Raw genomic sequence first — 17,512 nt, 5'->3', positions numbered from 1 at the left:
GTATGTCCTCCTATGAGCCGCTGACCTCTTTTTCCTTAAATTTACTCCAGATCTTACAGTGCTGTGCTCTATCCTTCAGTAATACTGTTGCCTTGGTGAAAAAGTGCAAAAACATGTTACAGGACTGCAGGGATTGCAGTGAGATCCAAGGAAGCAAAAAGAGTGATTAACTGAATCAGAAAGGTGTGGGTGATGTTTTATAAGCAGGCTGATGGAATCTATTCCCTCTTGAATAAAGAATTGGAGGGTTCTTGGGTAATTCTTTCTGAGAAATGATTTCTCTGCAAGTGGTGTCCACGGCCTCTAATAATAAACACGTGTATTTATGACTTGTGAAAGTTTGCTTGGTGGTGGTATTTGTGTAACATGGAGATACGAGATGAGAAAGAGGTATGAGGTTAAGTAATGCCTTATCTTCCCAGAGAGAATTGTTTCATATGACATATAGGGTTGTTGAGATTTTCAGTACATCTTATTTCACTGCTGTTCACATTTCTGATAATAATGTGTATACAGTTTTATCAAGAAATATATAGAGTTTCATGACTTTGAATTACGACCTAGTGCCAACGTGGTAGGGTTTCCCCTTGATAGTTCAGAACCAGTTCCTAAGCCTTTTTGCAGAGGATGTACTTGAAGTTAGACAACACACAGAAGAAAAATAACTTCTGCCTGGCAAGAGAAATACGAAGCATCAGAGCTCTTCTAAGCTTAGGTTTTGCTGAACCTATATGAAGATATAGGGATTTGAGAGTGCCACTGGAAGACAGTCCCAGCCTCTTTTTCCTTCCTCCTCAATATCCTCCATATGAGGTTGGGGAGCTCATCTGGCTGAAAATGAACCTAGGAGGAAAAAAATAAGACATTTTCTGCATGATTCCTATGCTTGTTTTTCAGCGATGTGCATATTGTAAGCACCTTGGAGCCACTATCAAATGCTGTGAAGAGAAATGTACCCAGATGTACCATTACCCCTGTGCTGCTGGAGCAGGCACCTTTCAGGATTTCAGTAACTTGTCCCTCCTTTGTCCGGACCACATTGATCAGGCTCCTGAAAGATGTAAGTACAACATAGTCAAATGAGGTAATTAGTACCAGCTATGAAATATATTTACGATAATATATTAATGTTTTAAATGATGGTGGTTATATCCTTCACCCCTGTTCCACACCAGAAATGCAGATTTTTCCATTAAATCCCTAACTTTGCTTGAATAAGCTTAAACCTAGCACGTGATGGACTCCACTGGAGTCAGTGAAAGTATTGTGTTGTAGGAGCGAGGCTCTGTGTCATATGTACCTGAGAATATTGGGATTTCTGGGAGTGAAAACGTCTGTTTTCCAAAGTAATTCACTAACTATTCATTTGAAACTTGAATTTAAAGCAGCATGCATTGGACTATGTAATGGAAAATTTAGATTTGATACTTTCTAAAATTAGTAGGATGGATGTGTTTCTTGAAAATGTTAAAAATTTTGTGGATTCCAGTTTCTACACATCCTAAAATCTTAATTATTCTTACATTGCACTTCTCAGATTATGATATGAGTAACGATTCTCCATTGCAGGCAGGAAACTTTACTCTGGAGATCATTGATGTAGTGCACTATGGAAAATCCCTATTTCTGGTTACCTTTCCCTGACAATTTCTCACTTTCAAATTTGGGGAAAAAAAAAAGAGGAGAAGCCAGAACTCTGTTTATTACATATTTTAATCTCTTACACTTCCATCCTTTAAATCTACCAGACAGCAGAACAAAACATGGGAATGTAAGTGAGGGGAAAGCCACTCCGCTGAACCGCCCCGGAGAGGGCCAAGCGTTAGATAACTCCTGGGATGTTCTTTTAAACATCCATGTTATCCTGAAGTTCCTGGCCTTGCGCTTGCTGATTCTCCATGTTTCCTTGTCTCCTCTCTCAAAGAAACAACCCCAGCAACCCCTTTGCTTGTATTGACCATTTTTTATTTCTACTTGTCCATGTTGCCCTTCTAATCGGGGTTATGTTGTTTTCTGTATGTTAGATGTCTTGTGAAAAGCTGGTATTTTTGCCTTCCTGAAGTAATTCGTAAAGCAAGTGTAATAACAGCAATAGAAGTCAATTAAAATGATAAATGCAGTGTATAATTGTTTACTCAAATTGAATTATGGAAAGGAAAACCAAAAAAAATAGAATTGAGTTTCTTCCCCTTCTGTATTCTGAGTGAACAGTCACGTATTAAACTGATTAAAGTAAACATATATGAAAATGAAGCTGTGGGTATTCAGGAGAGAACACTGTAGGAATTTCAAGGTGTCCGACCTCGTGCTCTGTGTAACATGGGCATCAACTTGGGCCACTGCAGGGAGGGTCCCATCTGGGATGGAGCGTGTTGGGCACCATTGCCACGTAGCAGATGTAAACGAGACGTCTTCATAAAGGCCACTTTTTCATAGATCTCTTAGATAGCAGGGAAAGTCTTTTGTCTCCCTTAATGTTATGCTTTTAAATCAGACGTGAAGATCCATGACTTTAGAATTCCATAAAATTATTTTAAGGGTTTTTCTTGACATGACTAGAGCTATGAAGTCTGTATTTCGAGACTTATAAATACGCACATGTAGTAGGACCAGCTTAAAGAGTGTATTAGTTCTGTTTTGAAGACTGTCAGTGGTGCCCAGCAAAATAGGTATTTGTTTTTTTAATACACTGTGGAAGGGGTTTACTCACAAGGCTGTTCTTTGGGCAATTTTTAGTCCAAATTGGCAGGTTTGCCTTGCTTGCCCCATTTGAAGCTAGAGCAACCATATTGCAAGTATTTGAATTAAACAGTAGTTTTACTACAGGAGCTTTATTTTGTACTTTGTCCAGATAAGAGTAGATTCTAAAGCTTTCAGTTTTATACTGGGGAAAAGAGAGTAAACTTGTTTCTTTTGGTAAGACCTGAGCAAAATTTACCATGAACCTAGTTTTGTTATGAGAAGAGAAATTGAGTATGTCAGAAAAACAAATTAAAGAAGTATTCATAAAGTATATTAAAATGGAATTTCATGAGAATGATGAAGTTCTGTTTGCATAAGAACCACTAAAGAATTTCTAGTTTTACTTGGTTGAGTTGTTCATACTTTTGAATGCAACAATAACTGGAAAATAACTTACTTCTTTGTAGCAAAGGAAGAAGCAAATTGTGCAGTGTGCGACAGCCCTGGAGACCTCTTCGATCAGCTTTTTTGTACTACCTGTGGCCAGCATTACCATGGGATGTGCCTGGACATACAAGTTACACCTTTAAAAAGAGCAGGTTGGCAGTGTCCTGATTGCAAAGTGTGCCAGAACTGCAAGTAAGTGAGACCTGAAGGGCGTGGAGGGGATATTCCTCGATTTATATTCTGTGATTTTAAGACATCTGTTTTGTTGACCCTTTTTTTTTGTTTTTGTAGTTATTTTCTTTGAAAAAAGAGAGATTGCTTGCCCAGAAGTGGCTGACATGATATGAAATAACTGATCAAATTCTAGGGTTTGGGATCATTCTTCTAGAGAACTGAGCTGGCGTTGGGTTGTCATCATCATTATCATCCTATTTTTCAGAGGCAGTTGATGAGTCATTACGAAAACAAACTCATGGTTTAGTTGAGCAAAGAAAAAGGTGACGGACTGTCCATGGGTGTCTTATTAAGCCAGACAAGTATTGAGACAATAAAACAATAATTGTTACAATATTACAAGGGTTCACTCAGAAAACTAGGACCACTTGTAACTTGTTCTTATAAAACTTCATCTGACGAGCACGGCAAAGTTCTTTTGCTTGTTTTTTTTTCTTTATGGACTTACTAGAAAAGAAATAGAGATCAGTTTTAGTCAGATCAGCTGGGAGAAGTGGAGGGAATAACCACTGCTGCTTCATGTACCCGATCAGTCAGTGCTCTCTTATTTCACAGGCAGAACACTTGGTAATTGCCATGGTTCAGATTCACTTGTTTTAGAGAAGATTGTTCCCCAATCACACACAGGTGATAGTAAATGTCAGCAGTGAAGCTTAAATAGCAAGGCACGTTCTCGAGAGCATCCCTAAAAGAGCTGTACAGTGTTTGCTAAAAACCCTCTCTCTAGTGGAAAGAGAGGAAAATGTGATTTTTTAATATGTATTACTTTAGGTAGTATGACAGTTTTATGTCAGTGTTAAGGAACAGCGCTTTAAGGATGCAAACAGACAGCATTTACTACTGCTTAAAATACCAGGTTTTACAGGTAATGAAGCAGCATCTAGTATTTAATGCCATGCTTTCTCTTAAGCTCTTTCAAGCAAATCTTGTTGCATGCTCATTCATTTCATTAATTAATTTGAACCCAAGGCAACGCACAAGGCCTTTAGATGTTACCAAAAATATTTGGTCTCCTTTTCTGCAAATATTTTAACACTGAATGTTGTAGTAGAGCTCTATAACCTATGTAGGAAAATTTAAATCTCTTCTTTTAAATTTGTCTTGCCTTTGCAGTCATATTGGTTGCTATTGTAAGCATCCTAGTCATTAGAGATGGGGACTTGTTTTCTTTTTTGAAAGGTGTACAGTCAGCCTGTTTGTAGGAACAAGCAGAATTGTATGTTCTTTTCTGAAAGAAATAAAGCACAAGATTTTGTGTTTTTGGAACTGATTTCAGTACAAAAATGTCATTAAATCTTACTTGCATGTAAGTGAAAATGAGATGATTTCTGCAAGTTATGGTTGCAGCAGCTCGGGAATTTTTAAAATAAACATACCATACTTGATTCATATTTAAATATGCATTTAAGGGCATCATCTTTGGACCTACTTGCAGATGGTGTCCATATATTTTGATGTGCTTGGCTATCTCCCTTTCTCATTAGACTTCTCATTAAGCAGATTTTTAATGGCATAATAATTTTTTAAAATACCACTCGCTTTTTTTCTTAGGCATTCTGGGGAAGACACCAAGATGCTGGTGTGTGATACATGTGACAAAGGCTACCATACGTTCTGTCTACAACCAGTTATGGACTCTGTACCAACAAATGGTTGGAAATGTAAAGTAAGTTGAAAGATTTTCTCTGTTGTTCCTTGTCATTAATGGGGTGCAAATACTTTAATCCTCATTATGCTGTCCTGTCCCCATTGCTGACTTAGTTTGACTTGCTCTGACCTTGCGTGTAGTCACAGGGCTCTGCAGCTGCTGCATGAAGGTTCCTTTCAGTGCAGTGCCTGAAGTCTCTTATATAGGACAGTAAAGCAGTCACTATATGGGAAAAAAAGAAGGATCCAGGTGGGCTGGAACCTGCACCTTGTGACAGCTGCTGTCATGATGACTGCAGAGCTGCAGTGTGTGCAGTGTCACATACACATCTTACCTTGAGGACTCCTTATGTTCTGCCCCCTTGCTCATCCAAGCAGCTCTGCAGCTCAAGGTTCCTTTGCACTTGAGGAGGGCAGGATGAGTTTGTTATTTTATCAGTAACTTGAAGTGTAAATACTAATAAAACACAGTGTCCACATGGCAAGGAAGTCTCTAGATATAAGTTGAATGTAATTTTGTAACTAGTTTGTGGTAGTTTGTGGATAATTGTGGATAATTTATCAGTGTTGCCAAAGAGAAAATTTCTTTTAATTAAATTTTAAACCAGAAAATTTCTGTTAGTGGCAGTTTTATCACATTGTAAAATCTCATAATTAACAACTAAATTCTTGTGCTTTTCAGAACTGTAGAGTATGTGCTGAGTGTGGCACACGAACAAGTTGTCAGTGGCACCATAACTGCTTGGTATGTGACAGTTGTTACCAACAGCAAGACAGCTTATCTTGTCCTTTCTGTGAAAAACTGTGCCTCCAAGATTTCCAGAAAGATATGTTGCATTGTCACATGTGCAAAAGGTGAGCACCTTTATTATTTGTTAAATGATACTAAAACATCTAAAGGGTATGGTGGGCGGGTATGACATTTGTGCATTTGTGTGAAGGATGCACAGTGTGAATTTACAGTGGTGCTGTAACTTGCTGGCTGACATTGATCTTTCATCCTTAAATGCAGTGGGCAATCCTAGGCAGTCCTATTTTAACCTTAGCAAAGAAGTGGGATTTGGCAGCTACCTGTTCTTTTTTGCTAGTGAGATATACAGAGAAATATGTTTTGCTGCTGCTCCTTCTATTGCATCTGTTTTGTGAGTTAAGAGACCAGAAATGTAATCATCATATTTTTTCTAAGCACTAATATTTGAATTTTTATATGTATATTGACTATGTAAGACTTGTATAAAGAGAGTTTTTTTCAGTGTTTTCTGTTTTGTTAAATTTCCAAACAGGGAATCTCTATTCAATTTTATGTCATGCTCTGCAAGTAATAAAAATAAAAAAGGAGAATATTTATGAGTGTAGACTGTTTGATGTACAATGCTGTTCTGTCTTGCTGTGCAACATCTTGATATTGCTGTACATGTTGTGGTGTCTGGCTTTAGAAATAGTTTATGTCTTCATGTTTAAATTTGTTCAGTGCTTGACATACTGATAGGTTATTTCTTCGAGAAGCCCCTAAGAAAAGCACTATTTGAGATGCTAAAGGAATGAAAAAGAATGTTATTTTGATATTGATTCCTACCAGGAGATGTTAGACCTTTATTACTAGGATCATAGTGACCCCAAATTCCCGTCCGCAGGTGGGTTCACGTGGAGTGCGACGGCTCGGCGGGCGCCGAGCTGGAGCCGCAGCTCAAGGAGTTCATGTGCGCCCTGTGCCGGCAGGGCGAGGGGGAGCAGGCCCAGCTGGGCGAGGGCATGGACACCGCCGAGCTCCTTCCTGAACCTGGCGCTGGAACAGGTAGGGTGCATCACCAGCTCCCCTCGTGCACCTTCCAAAATACTGATGGCAAATCAAATACCTCTAGCTGTCTTGCGAGACTCCTGTGTACCAGCCCCTCATATTGCACTCGGTGGAGTTTATCCATCGCTTTTGTTTAGCTTCCCCGGCTACCTAGGTATGAGCTGTCTTCTCAATGAGCTTTCTAGCGTTTTGGCTATAAGAAAAATCAGCAGATAAGCCCTGTAAAGGCAGCTCACAACCTTCCAGGTCCAGCTTCCCAACCTCGAGTTGCAGATTGTGTGGGATTTTCAGGTCTGGTAAGGTAAGGGGTACAAACATCCTCCTTGGAAACTCTCTTGGGGGATTCATATTGACTGTGCACATTCCTGGTAAATATTCTTGGACAGCAGTGGAAGTTCGACTGTGTTCAAGGGTTGGGTGTATTTAGCTGAACAGCTTTACATAGCTGTTGGGTTGCATAGACAAGTCATTCTCTTTGATGTTAAAGTGTTTAAGCGCATAAGTGAAAAGTACAGAAATGCTGGAAAAGAAATCCTGGAGAAAGGGCAGTAGATAGACTTAAATGAATGAGTGAAAGAAGTTTGGCAGTGGGCATGCACATGAATAAAATGAGTAGCAGCTTAAACCTTTGAAGATCATTTTATTGTGAAAGGATAGTAGAAGCTATCTGACTCTCAGTGTATTTAGACAATTGAGAAAAATCTAATATCCAAAATTTATACGGAATACGCTCCCAATCTTCTGCTGGAATCACTTTTGAATAAATAGCACTTATTTGAAAAGCTGAAGTTGGAGTAAGGCTTTTACAATTATTTCTAGCTAGGAGAAGCATTGATGAGCATCTCTTTTCCCAAAGGAAGAATGGAGCTGTCATCTCAGCTGCTAGGAGTAATCTGGAGCTATTACATGGCTACAGCCATGCAGTGTTTTTTGCCCAAGAGAGCACTTTTGTACATTGAACTCTTATTTGGAGCCAATCTAAATGATCATTTCCTCAAAGTTAAAATATCACTTTAAAGTTGGCAGAGTCTGAGAGCAACTTTTTAGTTGCTAAAAGTGGCATCACCTAATAGTTCCTGGCTTTTTCAACTTTAAAGAGGCTTTCCTGAATAGAATGCCTTTTTTAGCACCAGCGTCCATGGAGGATCAATTCCTTTTGAGTTAATGCTTATATATACACTCTGATTTTCATGCTGCTACTTTGTCTAGGGTATTTTAATGAATTCCCTTAACTGAAAAAAAAGCTTTTTTTAAATGTGAAAAAAATGTGTTCTTCCCATTCCTGTGCTCTGTAATGACACTGTCAGCTGAGGAGAAACAAAGTTCTGCTCTTCCCAGGCACCTTCCTTTCTGTAACATGGGGAAACCCCCAGATAAAGGTATTTTTTTTCATGTTACTGATGTTTTGAAAAATGATTGTTCCAAAAGCTGCTGGTAGATGTAACCTCATCCCCGGATCACAGCGTTTGTAGTATTTGTGTGCAAATTTGAAGCCTTCATGCTACAAGTTCTTTTAAATTTAGAAGTTTGATAAAGGGCTTCTTTTATTAGTTAATGCAGAGGAATCTGAGCCTGTGTGTAAGTTATCCACAAGCAGGTTGATACAGTTGCTTGACACCCTCTTTTCACTATCTGAAAAGTATAAAACTACTTTGGTGTTAATGAGAAAAGGGCCCTTAATCTTTAAGGAGTCCTATATATTCTCCTTGACCTTCTCATTGACCTGATTTGCCTGACTCCTATCACATAGTTAAATATCATTCTGTTTAGTCAAAAGGTCAAGTAGTGATAGCAACTACTGATGCCAAAGTAATAGAATAAACTCCGTGTCAAAACTGATGACTTCTTTGCTTCTCTTAAGCTTGTACAAATGAAATGGAAATAGAAAGCGGTGCAGAAGATGCGGCGTTTCGGAGCAAACCATTACTGGTAACAGCCTTGGTCAAGAATCAGCTGTTGGATGTGTCACAGATGGTAAGAAAGAGTTTTGCAGCCTGAGAAAACACAAATTCAGTGTTCAGAACCCTTCCCCACTCAGTAGGGATTTGTGGTGCTTCATAAATTTAATAGAAAAAATGCCTGAAAGGCAGTAGGAGACAAATTGTGCAAGCTCCATTGTCTGAACTCTCAAGCAATAGCATTAACTATTTGTTGAAAAGGTATTTTATTGAAGGTAAACATAGCTGTATATTATGTCTCTGGAATATTCATAGAGCAGAAAATCTTTTTATGTGTTTGGTCGGACTGGCTTTCCTCCAGAAGTTGGAAGTAGAGTTAGATAGTTTTTGTACATTGTATTTTGTTCCTTGCGTACATTCAGTTATTTGTATTTTCTGGTCAAACATATCAAGATTGGATGATTTTCCCCTTTTGTACTGTGGTGGGTCCTGTTTAATAACTGAGATCTCCAGTTTCTGTGCTCTTTGGTTGTACTTGGTCAAGTATGTGCTGAGTTAAGGTTTTCTCTTTTCTCTCTTGCCTCCTCCGACAAGATCATGTGTTTATTAAATCACACCCAGACAGGATGTACTGCAATAGTTGATCATTAAGGTTCTGGAAATAAATGTGTCTTATCAATACTCACCAAGGCCCAGGCAAGGAAACAAATGCAGATATAAGGGGTTGGGCTCAAGTCTTTAAATGTTTTAATGACTGATGTCAATGATAAACTCTCAAGAGCGACCTCCTGTCCCCAGACCATGCTGAGGGATGGTTGCTCCAAGGGAAATCAAGAAACTGATTTAAAGCCAAAAATAATAATTAAAAGTCTTTCAGTTTAACTTTGATCATCGTAGTAGGTGAGATGGGGCTGTGATTTAAAATTTTATCGGTGAAATGCAATAAAATCCAAGGCTATGAACTGTAGGGACTAATGTGTTTGTGTAGCAGTATGAATTTAAGACTGCAAGCAATTATAGCAAATAGACGGCCTGTAATGGAATCAGGACCATCAAATGAATATACTACAAGCTGCCTCAAAGCAGAAAATAGGATGCTGGGCTGCACAGAATGGATGCAATGTGCTGGAAGTTCTTGATGAAGAAAGTAATGTATTAAATTAGATTTGGTTCAAGAGGTGGCTTATATTTTTTGTGAAAAGAAATCAATGGGGCATGATAAACCACAAGCTATTTTCAAATAGGGTGATTTCTTAAAGAGCATTAGGAAGAAAATACTTATTGTATGTACTTGTCCTGTTCTTCTTAGTCATCATCTTTTGGCAACTCTTGGGACAATTGCTTAAACTGCATAAATTATGCTGCAAAAATCTTCAGAGTGTAGAAGTGAAAAGGAGAGTCTGCTTTGAGCTGTCTACGTGGAAATGCAGGTTCCCATTCCTGAAATCGTTACTGTAGACCCACTGAATGCTCTTTGTAAGCCAAGTTCCCAGCTCTGCAGTTGTACACTGGGATTTTCATGTCAACTTGACTTCTAGCAATACAGCTGTGGCTAGTATACATCTGGGAGTGTCTTTTGTACAGTGGAATCATTGCTGCTAACTGAGGAGCTGCTGATATCCTAATGAAACCTTCTTTCCCCTGAGTGCATTTTTATGGAAAATATGCAAAGGGGAGTGTTTGAGTATATCCCTAAATATGTCCTATTTTATTAAGGAGGTACTGTTACATTTCTAGGATGGGGAGCAGAAGCAATCAAAAAGTTGCAATATATCTACTGGAAATATAGTTTGCTACAAACATAGGGTCAAAAATAGATATCTATAAAGTACATTTTAGGTTATGCATAAAATTTTACATAAAATTTTCTTAAGCAAATGATATGTACTTGATGTGTACTGGTTGTGTGCTTGGTGACCAGTACAGCTTCATAAACCGTTCATCCCTGCGTTGAACCTTTAACGTGACTGTCCTTAGTTACAGGCACATCGCTAGAAGAAAAGACTGCAGAACTGGAAACAGAAGTCCCTGATGAAGTTAATTCAGCTGAAATGGAAATGTCTCCCAAGAAGATCCCAGCATTGGATGACAGTCAGGCTGAGAAAACGATGGAAGGTGTTGAAGCTGTAATGGATCAGGAGTCTGAGGAGCAAGTGGGAGAGACAGAGCTGTCACTGCCACTGTCACACGACAGTGCTGAGGTAGCAGCGGGATCCACAGTAGACTCTCGGTCTCTGTCTTCAGTACCCGAGGCCGTAACTGTGATGCCAGAAACACAAGGGACTGAAAATAAAGGGGAGATCTGTATCCATGTGGAGCAGCAACTGGAAATAATAGAAGTGCAAAAAGACATGGAGAAAGGAGAAACTAAGGAAAACTCAGAAACACCAGCTCTTTTAGAAGTAAAAGCTGCTTCTGTAAATGAAGCTTTGCAAAGCAGTTCACCAGTTGGAGAGAAACCCCTAAAATCACCAGCTGAGACCTACCCTTCCCTTCCACCATCAGTTAATGCAGACAAGACAAGTGTGTCTTCCTCACCAGACGTCGCTTTAGACTTGCATCCTGCCCGGGATGGGCAGCACAGGCAGCCTCCAGCCTCGACTTCGGCTGCTGGAAGTGCCCTCACAACAACCTACATATCAGTCACTCCCAAAATTGGCATGGGGAAACCAGCCATCACCAAAAGAAAGTTTTCTCCTGGAAGACCCAGGTCAAGACAGGTAAGCACATGGAGTATTTCTCTATATACATTTATGAAGTTAGTTCAACTTTCAGTTTAATACAATAAGTTGACCTATTTTGGAGACTCTGCTGTGTATATTCTCCCAAGGGAGTGTACAGTTTATTTCTTTAAGGAAGTAATTTCATGTTAAATAATTGAGGGTCATACATAATAAAGGTTCTCTAGTGAGAATTACAGTCTTGGATTGTACTTAGAGCAAAACAAGTAGGAAGATTCATTATGTTTTTAATACATGCTAGAATACATTTGCTAGAAATGCAAAGATTCATAATGCGCTTTTCCTTTAACTCCCCTCTTTTTCATATATTTTGGGTAATACCTTTAACGTGTGTTAATGTTTCTTAAATTGATTTCATAGATGAACGTGCAACAACTCTGTTACCGTCGCACTGCGATTTCTTCTCGATGGAAGTTTTTAGTGAAGGCAAATAGAGTGGTGCTTGGTTTTATGAGCAAAATCTAAGCAAGAGCTGTCTGGTACAAATGGCTGTGATTTGACGAGGGTTAGATTTGATAATTGAAAATCAATTGGCAGGTCTATAGCTTTCTGCACCATCTAATTCTTGGTTCTAATTACACAGGGGAATAAATAATTCATAGGACTTTGTTTTGCATTTATTTTGTGTTTGCAAAAGCCTACACAAGATGTATGTGAGTGTGACAGATTAAGGAGAGTTTTGATTCTCTTCACAGGGTTCATTTTTAGGCTTTGGAACTCCCAGGCTGGTCATGTCACGTTTTTCTGAACTTAGTGTTAAAGAAGTATTTTATATGTTATGAAATGTTTTCCATTTTCTCATAGAAGCTAAGGGTTCGACAGTCTGATGGGAATTTGGTTTTCAAGCTGAGCTATGAAACCGCGTTCTGAAAGGGATAAGCCTATATAAGAAAAGCAACAAATTATTCAGCTTGGAAGATCTTAGAGTACCTCCTTTTCTTTCTTCTTCATCTATAAGCATGGTGAAGCTTATAGAAATATACATTAAGTAAAAATAGACTATTGGGAAGAAAGTATTCAGTTTCCTGGGTTCTGATGTTGTGCTACAGTAATCAAATGCTATCGCTTCTAGTACTGAGCACTGTCTTAACATGAAAGTTATTTCCCTAGTTTAAAGTTTTACATGAGTTTGTCATGCAGATTTAAAAACTTAAGAATGTCTGTTGGGGCAAATTTTGTTTTCTTTTGTGTTATTTATTTTTCTGTGTTGTTTGCCTCTGGCATGTAGGGGCACCAGCATCATGAAACTAGCAGTAAAATCAGTTAATTACTAGAGAGCCCAATGAGGAAACATGGGGGCTGATTCCCAACTGTAAATGCAAATGCAGAAATGCAAAAAAAAAAGAGCTAAAAAGAGTTGGTTTGTATATTCTATATACAATATGGTGTAGGCATTAACCTCCCAATATATGGTGTAAGTAATGCAAATAAAACTGAGTTGAATTACTGCTTAGAATTTGTGTCTAGCACAAGCCAAATCCCAGCGGAGATGCTAAATTAACATAATCTATTCATCAGTTTGCAAATTATATTTTAGAAGAAAAAGGTACAAATAACATCTTAAGGCAGCATCTTAGCAGTTGCTATTGTGGAACTGGATAAGTTCCTTGAAAAATTAATGAACTCTTCTAAAATTGTGTCAGGCTCCCTTTGCTCCACTGGATTTTGATAATCCTTTCCCAAAACTGGAACTTTTATAAGGCTAATAACAATTTTCTGGTGAGAAAGGCAAATGCACACTTCGTTTTAAGTCCCAGTCGTCCTCCCTGCTTGCCACTGGTTATTCAGTTTGACACAAATGAGAACCTTGTGGAAATAGGTGGGAAATGGTCTTGCGTAAGGACTGAATAAAAATAAAGCACCTGCTTGATTAGTGAAAAACAGGCCTTGTTTTCCTAACCTGCTGCTAGTAATCCAAATTCAGCATAACTGGTAGGTAGTTTTTCCAGACTCCTACTTGATCACTTTTGACTTTCGTTCTTCTGGTTTTCCACGTTGGAGATGAAAATATAATGTTCATGTCAATAGATAACATGTCTCTTGAGAAGAGGCTTGTCTATAATTGATGTTTTCTAAAACACTTTTATTATTATACTTTGCTTCCACTGAGATTGGCAACTCTGTTTATTTTGCTGCACTTCGATATCATTTTCTAGGCAGTTGTGTAATAAAGTATATACTATGTTTACATAAGTATTGACATGCTTTAGACATTGACAAAATAATCTCCAGTGCCATAAATCTGCAATGCTAAATTCCTGCTCCGGGCCTTTCTGAGGCACTGGAACCTCAACCACGATGGTCAGTAGAGCAATAGATTCAGAAGAGCAGTTACAGGTAAACATTTTTCCTTTGGACAATATGGAATCAAACAAATCCCTGATGGCTGAGATGTGTTTAAATGTTTTAACCATGAATTGCACCTGGAAATTGCTTTGGCTCCCTTTGCCACAAGCATTCTTTTCTTTTTTCTTTTTTTTTTTAAGAATTGTTTACTTTTTGCTAAATCAAGAGTTGTGGATATGAACAGACACCTCTAAAAATATTTGATGTAAGAGAACAATACTTTGCATTTTTATCTAGTTGTGCCCAGTTTATGCCATCTTTAAAAGTGCATTTCATGTATAGTGATTTATATGCATATAATACATAAAAATGTGTGTCACAGTCTTCAGGTGTAAAAAAACTCACATTTTCTGCTTTTTGATATGCCTGTATATTACTATCAGCCTATTTTTTATGATTTGGGAAGATGTTTCTCACACTGGAAAAAGAAAGAAACTATAGCCCAAATTTCTCCTCTCTGCCTCTCTAGTGAGGCCCCTTCGTTGCCGCGGGTTCATAAATTTAACTTCCAACACGTTAGTCTAATAAAGTGTCTCTGTCACGCAGACACATAGCAAGGAGAAATTGGAGAAAATAATTTTGCAGGGAAAAAGTAAAAGGTTCTGTGAGGTCCTGGGAGTGCCACAGGTAGTGCCTGGCTGCAGCGCAGCATCGTGGTGCGCCACAGAGCGGGCCCTGGGCGATTCCTCTCTGTGGATCCTCATACGTCTCCAAAAAGGAATTCAGCCTTCTCAGAAGCAGGTTAATTTTATGGCTTCCTGGTTGGTCTCTTTCTGCTTCAGGAAGAGCACGTGATGCTGATGTTTTTGGTTATGAGAAACCAGATGTCCTCTTGCTTCTAGATCAGTTCTCAGCAACACGCAGAGACGACACTAGAGTGAGAGAGGAGGATTACACCAAATAGGATGGATTTTTGTTCTCTTTTCTTTTGATTGAGAAGGTTGTGGCTGCCACGCTTGAGCAGCCCGACATTGGATCCATGGCTGTTGCAGAGAGGAACCAGCACTGCAGGACCAGTCACTTTTCCAGGACTGCACAAGTTTAAAACAGATATTGGGGACCGCCAGGCCAAGGCAGCCTTAGCCACTCTCTGCAGGTAGCAATATTCACCACTTGCTCCTAGAAGAGCCAGATGTTTTAGTGGATAAGCTCCTTCTTGGAGCGTCCTGTTACTGTTAACAAAATCCAGTGCAATTAATGTGTGAAACTTCATATGGGGCAACATAATAGAAAAGCTTTCTGGATCCTGAAATATTTTTTTCTCGCTTTTAGAGCACCCACACATGTGGCCTTCACCGGACGCAGGAGCATCCATGTAAAATCAATAATTTGTAACTTGGATTTGTTTTCATTAATTTATTGTGTTGGGCAGTAGGATAAATAACCGCCTCATTCTTCAAAATCTAATAATTCAGGTGCTATTAAAACACATTCATTGCTCATATTCTCTATTGGTACAAAGTTATTCATAATCCTCCTTCAGAATGGAAACAAATTGTGGTTTTCATGTGTCCTAAGCACAGCTGTTAGTGCTCCATGAAAGTCCTGTGATTGCTTTTCACCACCACGATGCTGCAGGGCTCCCTGCGAATTTCCAGGTGCTTTGAGAGCTCCTCTCCACGGCAGAGCGTCCCGGTGGGCTCCTCTGCCCACTTATTTCCACATGTTCGATGGAATTGAACTGATCCAAGCTTGTCTGCAGCACTGTGTGCTAATCGGCCTCAGTTAAAAGCCAGAGTATAATTAACGCATCCCTTTGATGGGATTCATTCAGTCATGGTGTTGTGGAAGTTTGTGTTTTTAATCAAGTTTGTCTAACCAAAAATTCAAATATTTCTGATCTGCACTAAAACCTGGATTAAAATTCTAATTTAATTCTGAACAATATGGTTCGTGAATCATAGACCACTCATTTTGAAAGGCCAACTATTGCATATTCAAATCTGATAATCTAATATTCTGTTAGCTTTCTGATCTTTGGAATAGACTCGATCGCTGCGAAGCAGTGGGTTTTACCCCGTGGATAGTCTTGGCACTGCAGAAATGCAACTTCAGTCACGGTTAAGCTTTTGGGTGGCCTGTGGACTGGTGACTTTCTGCTCTACATCTTAGCACTTTCCTCTTGTTTTATTATGTTCATGGTCACAAGAGTTAAACGACATCCCACAGTGTTGGGAACTACAAAAGCAGGGATAAAAAACACAATTATTTTTTCTAGGCTCACCATATATGCTATATGTACGTATAATTGCTACATGTATAAGTAATATTTGATAGCATCGTGAACGAGAAATCATTGAGATGAAGGGAACATTAGTATCGCGCTTTTTAATGGTGTATTTGTGATGTCCTGGCAGGAAAGAAGTGTGTTGGTAATTACCCATGGCTGTTTTGTATTTTTTTTTTTCTTTTTTCATGTTTTATTTATATTCCTTTTGCTTCACGTGCTTCTCAGACTAGTTGTTGCCATGATTGCCAGCGGGTTTCGACTCAAAACTTGACGAAGGGCATCTCAACTTTCCAAAAAATGCAGTTCAAAGTGTAAAATGGAAAAACTATTATCATCTCAAAGTACTGTCCAGTTTGATGCAATAAAACTTAGGGATGTGATTTGTTGTCGTTAGGACTGATTGCCTTGTATTTGTATTCTACCTTGTTTATAAAATCCATTTCCTGGGATTTAACTCTCCTTTTGGGGTTAGAATTTTAGCACAAATTTCACTGACAGCCTGAAAACCTCCCACCGTCCTCTCACTCAGCGGGAACTAATGGACTAGTTAAGTTGATGTAGAAATGCCTATGCCTGCATGTGCTTTGCTCTTCAGATTTTTTTGGTTCTGTTTTGTTTTTTTTGTTGCTTGCTTTTCTTTTCCTTTATGTTGCGAAGTTTTATACATCTATTTTCTCACCTACCGTATCCTAGGGGGCTTGGAGTACCAATAATACAGTGAGCCCACCTTCCTGGTCCCCAGACATTTCAGAAGGTCGGGACATTTTTAAATCCAGACAGCTTCCTGGCAGTGCCATTTGGAGCATCAAAGTGGTAAATAATTTGAATTTATTTACATGTATCCGTTGCTATCTTTCTGCTGTAGAGACTACTAATTAAATCCTGCATAGCGCAACTGAGTTACTCTTTCATTCTATCCCTGTTGAAGGCCTTTAAAGAAATCTCTAAAACTCTGGAGCTTTCAGGTTAGAAAACATTTGCTTCCCAGAGTGTGCAAATACTGTGATGGCTTTGCCGTGATTTTACATGGCAGAGAATAATTTACGTTACCAACTCTTCTGTTTGTTGAGTATTTCAGTTCATGGGGTTGACTTTAAGTAACTGTCAAAATAAGTTAGTGGGGAAAAGATGTCCTTAGGCCTGGCAGTAAGGTAAGGCAGACATTTACAGAAAACAGGTCTTCATCTACAGAAAACAGGTGCGTCTTAAATTGCGCAGTGGATGCAAAGTGACATCGATTGTAGCTCGTGGGGGAGTAAATTCCTCCTTTCTTATCTGATAAGACAGGCAAAGCTTGTGTCCGCAGTGACATTTATCATTAAAAATAGCTGAAGAAAATAACTGAAATTTCTATTTAAAAAACAAAACACAAAACTATGAAACCATAACAAATAGCTGTAGATTCCAAATGATATATTTCCATCTCCCTTTAACTCTCATGCTAATTTTATTTTAATTTGACATTAGCTTAGCTTTTGCTGCTTCAAGC

The 17,512-nt window shown here is 38.8% G+C and overlaps 1 protein-coding gene across 1 annotated transcript in view; it reads left to right on the top strand.

Moving 5' to 3' along the window:
- Window positions 1-17,512, top strand: part of KMT2C (lysine methyltransferase 2C) — a 167,604-nt gene that overhangs the window by 83,999 nt on the left and 66,093 nt on the right. The window contains 9 exon segments of the mRNA XM_088534769.1: window positions 898-1,060; window positions 3,150-3,321; window positions 4,915-5,029; window positions 5,693-5,865; window positions 6,645-6,805; window positions 8,670-8,717; window positions 8,720-8,782; window positions 10,684-11,426; window positions 16,717-16,836. Coding sequence (XP_088390895.1) covers window positions 898-1,060; window positions 3,150-3,321; window positions 4,915-5,029; window positions 5,693-5,865; window positions 6,645-6,805; window positions 8,670-8,717; window positions 8,720-8,782; window positions 10,684-11,426; window positions 16,717-16,836 — 1,758 coding nt within the window.

This window comes from Tinamus guttatus, unplaced genomic scaffold (genome assembly GCF_059628265.1).
Source record: "Tinamus guttatus ecotype Peru unplaced genomic scaffold, ASM5962826v1 Tinamus_guttatus_pri_ptg000599l, whole genome shotgun sequence".
In the NCBI taxonomy this organism is placed as follows: domain Eukaryota; kingdom Metazoa; phylum Chordata; class Aves; order Tinamiformes; family Tinamidae; genus Tinamus; species Tinamus guttatus.
The sequence above is the reverse complement of the archived record's forward strand: the minus strand, read 5'-3'. Positions and strand labels throughout refer to the sequence as shown.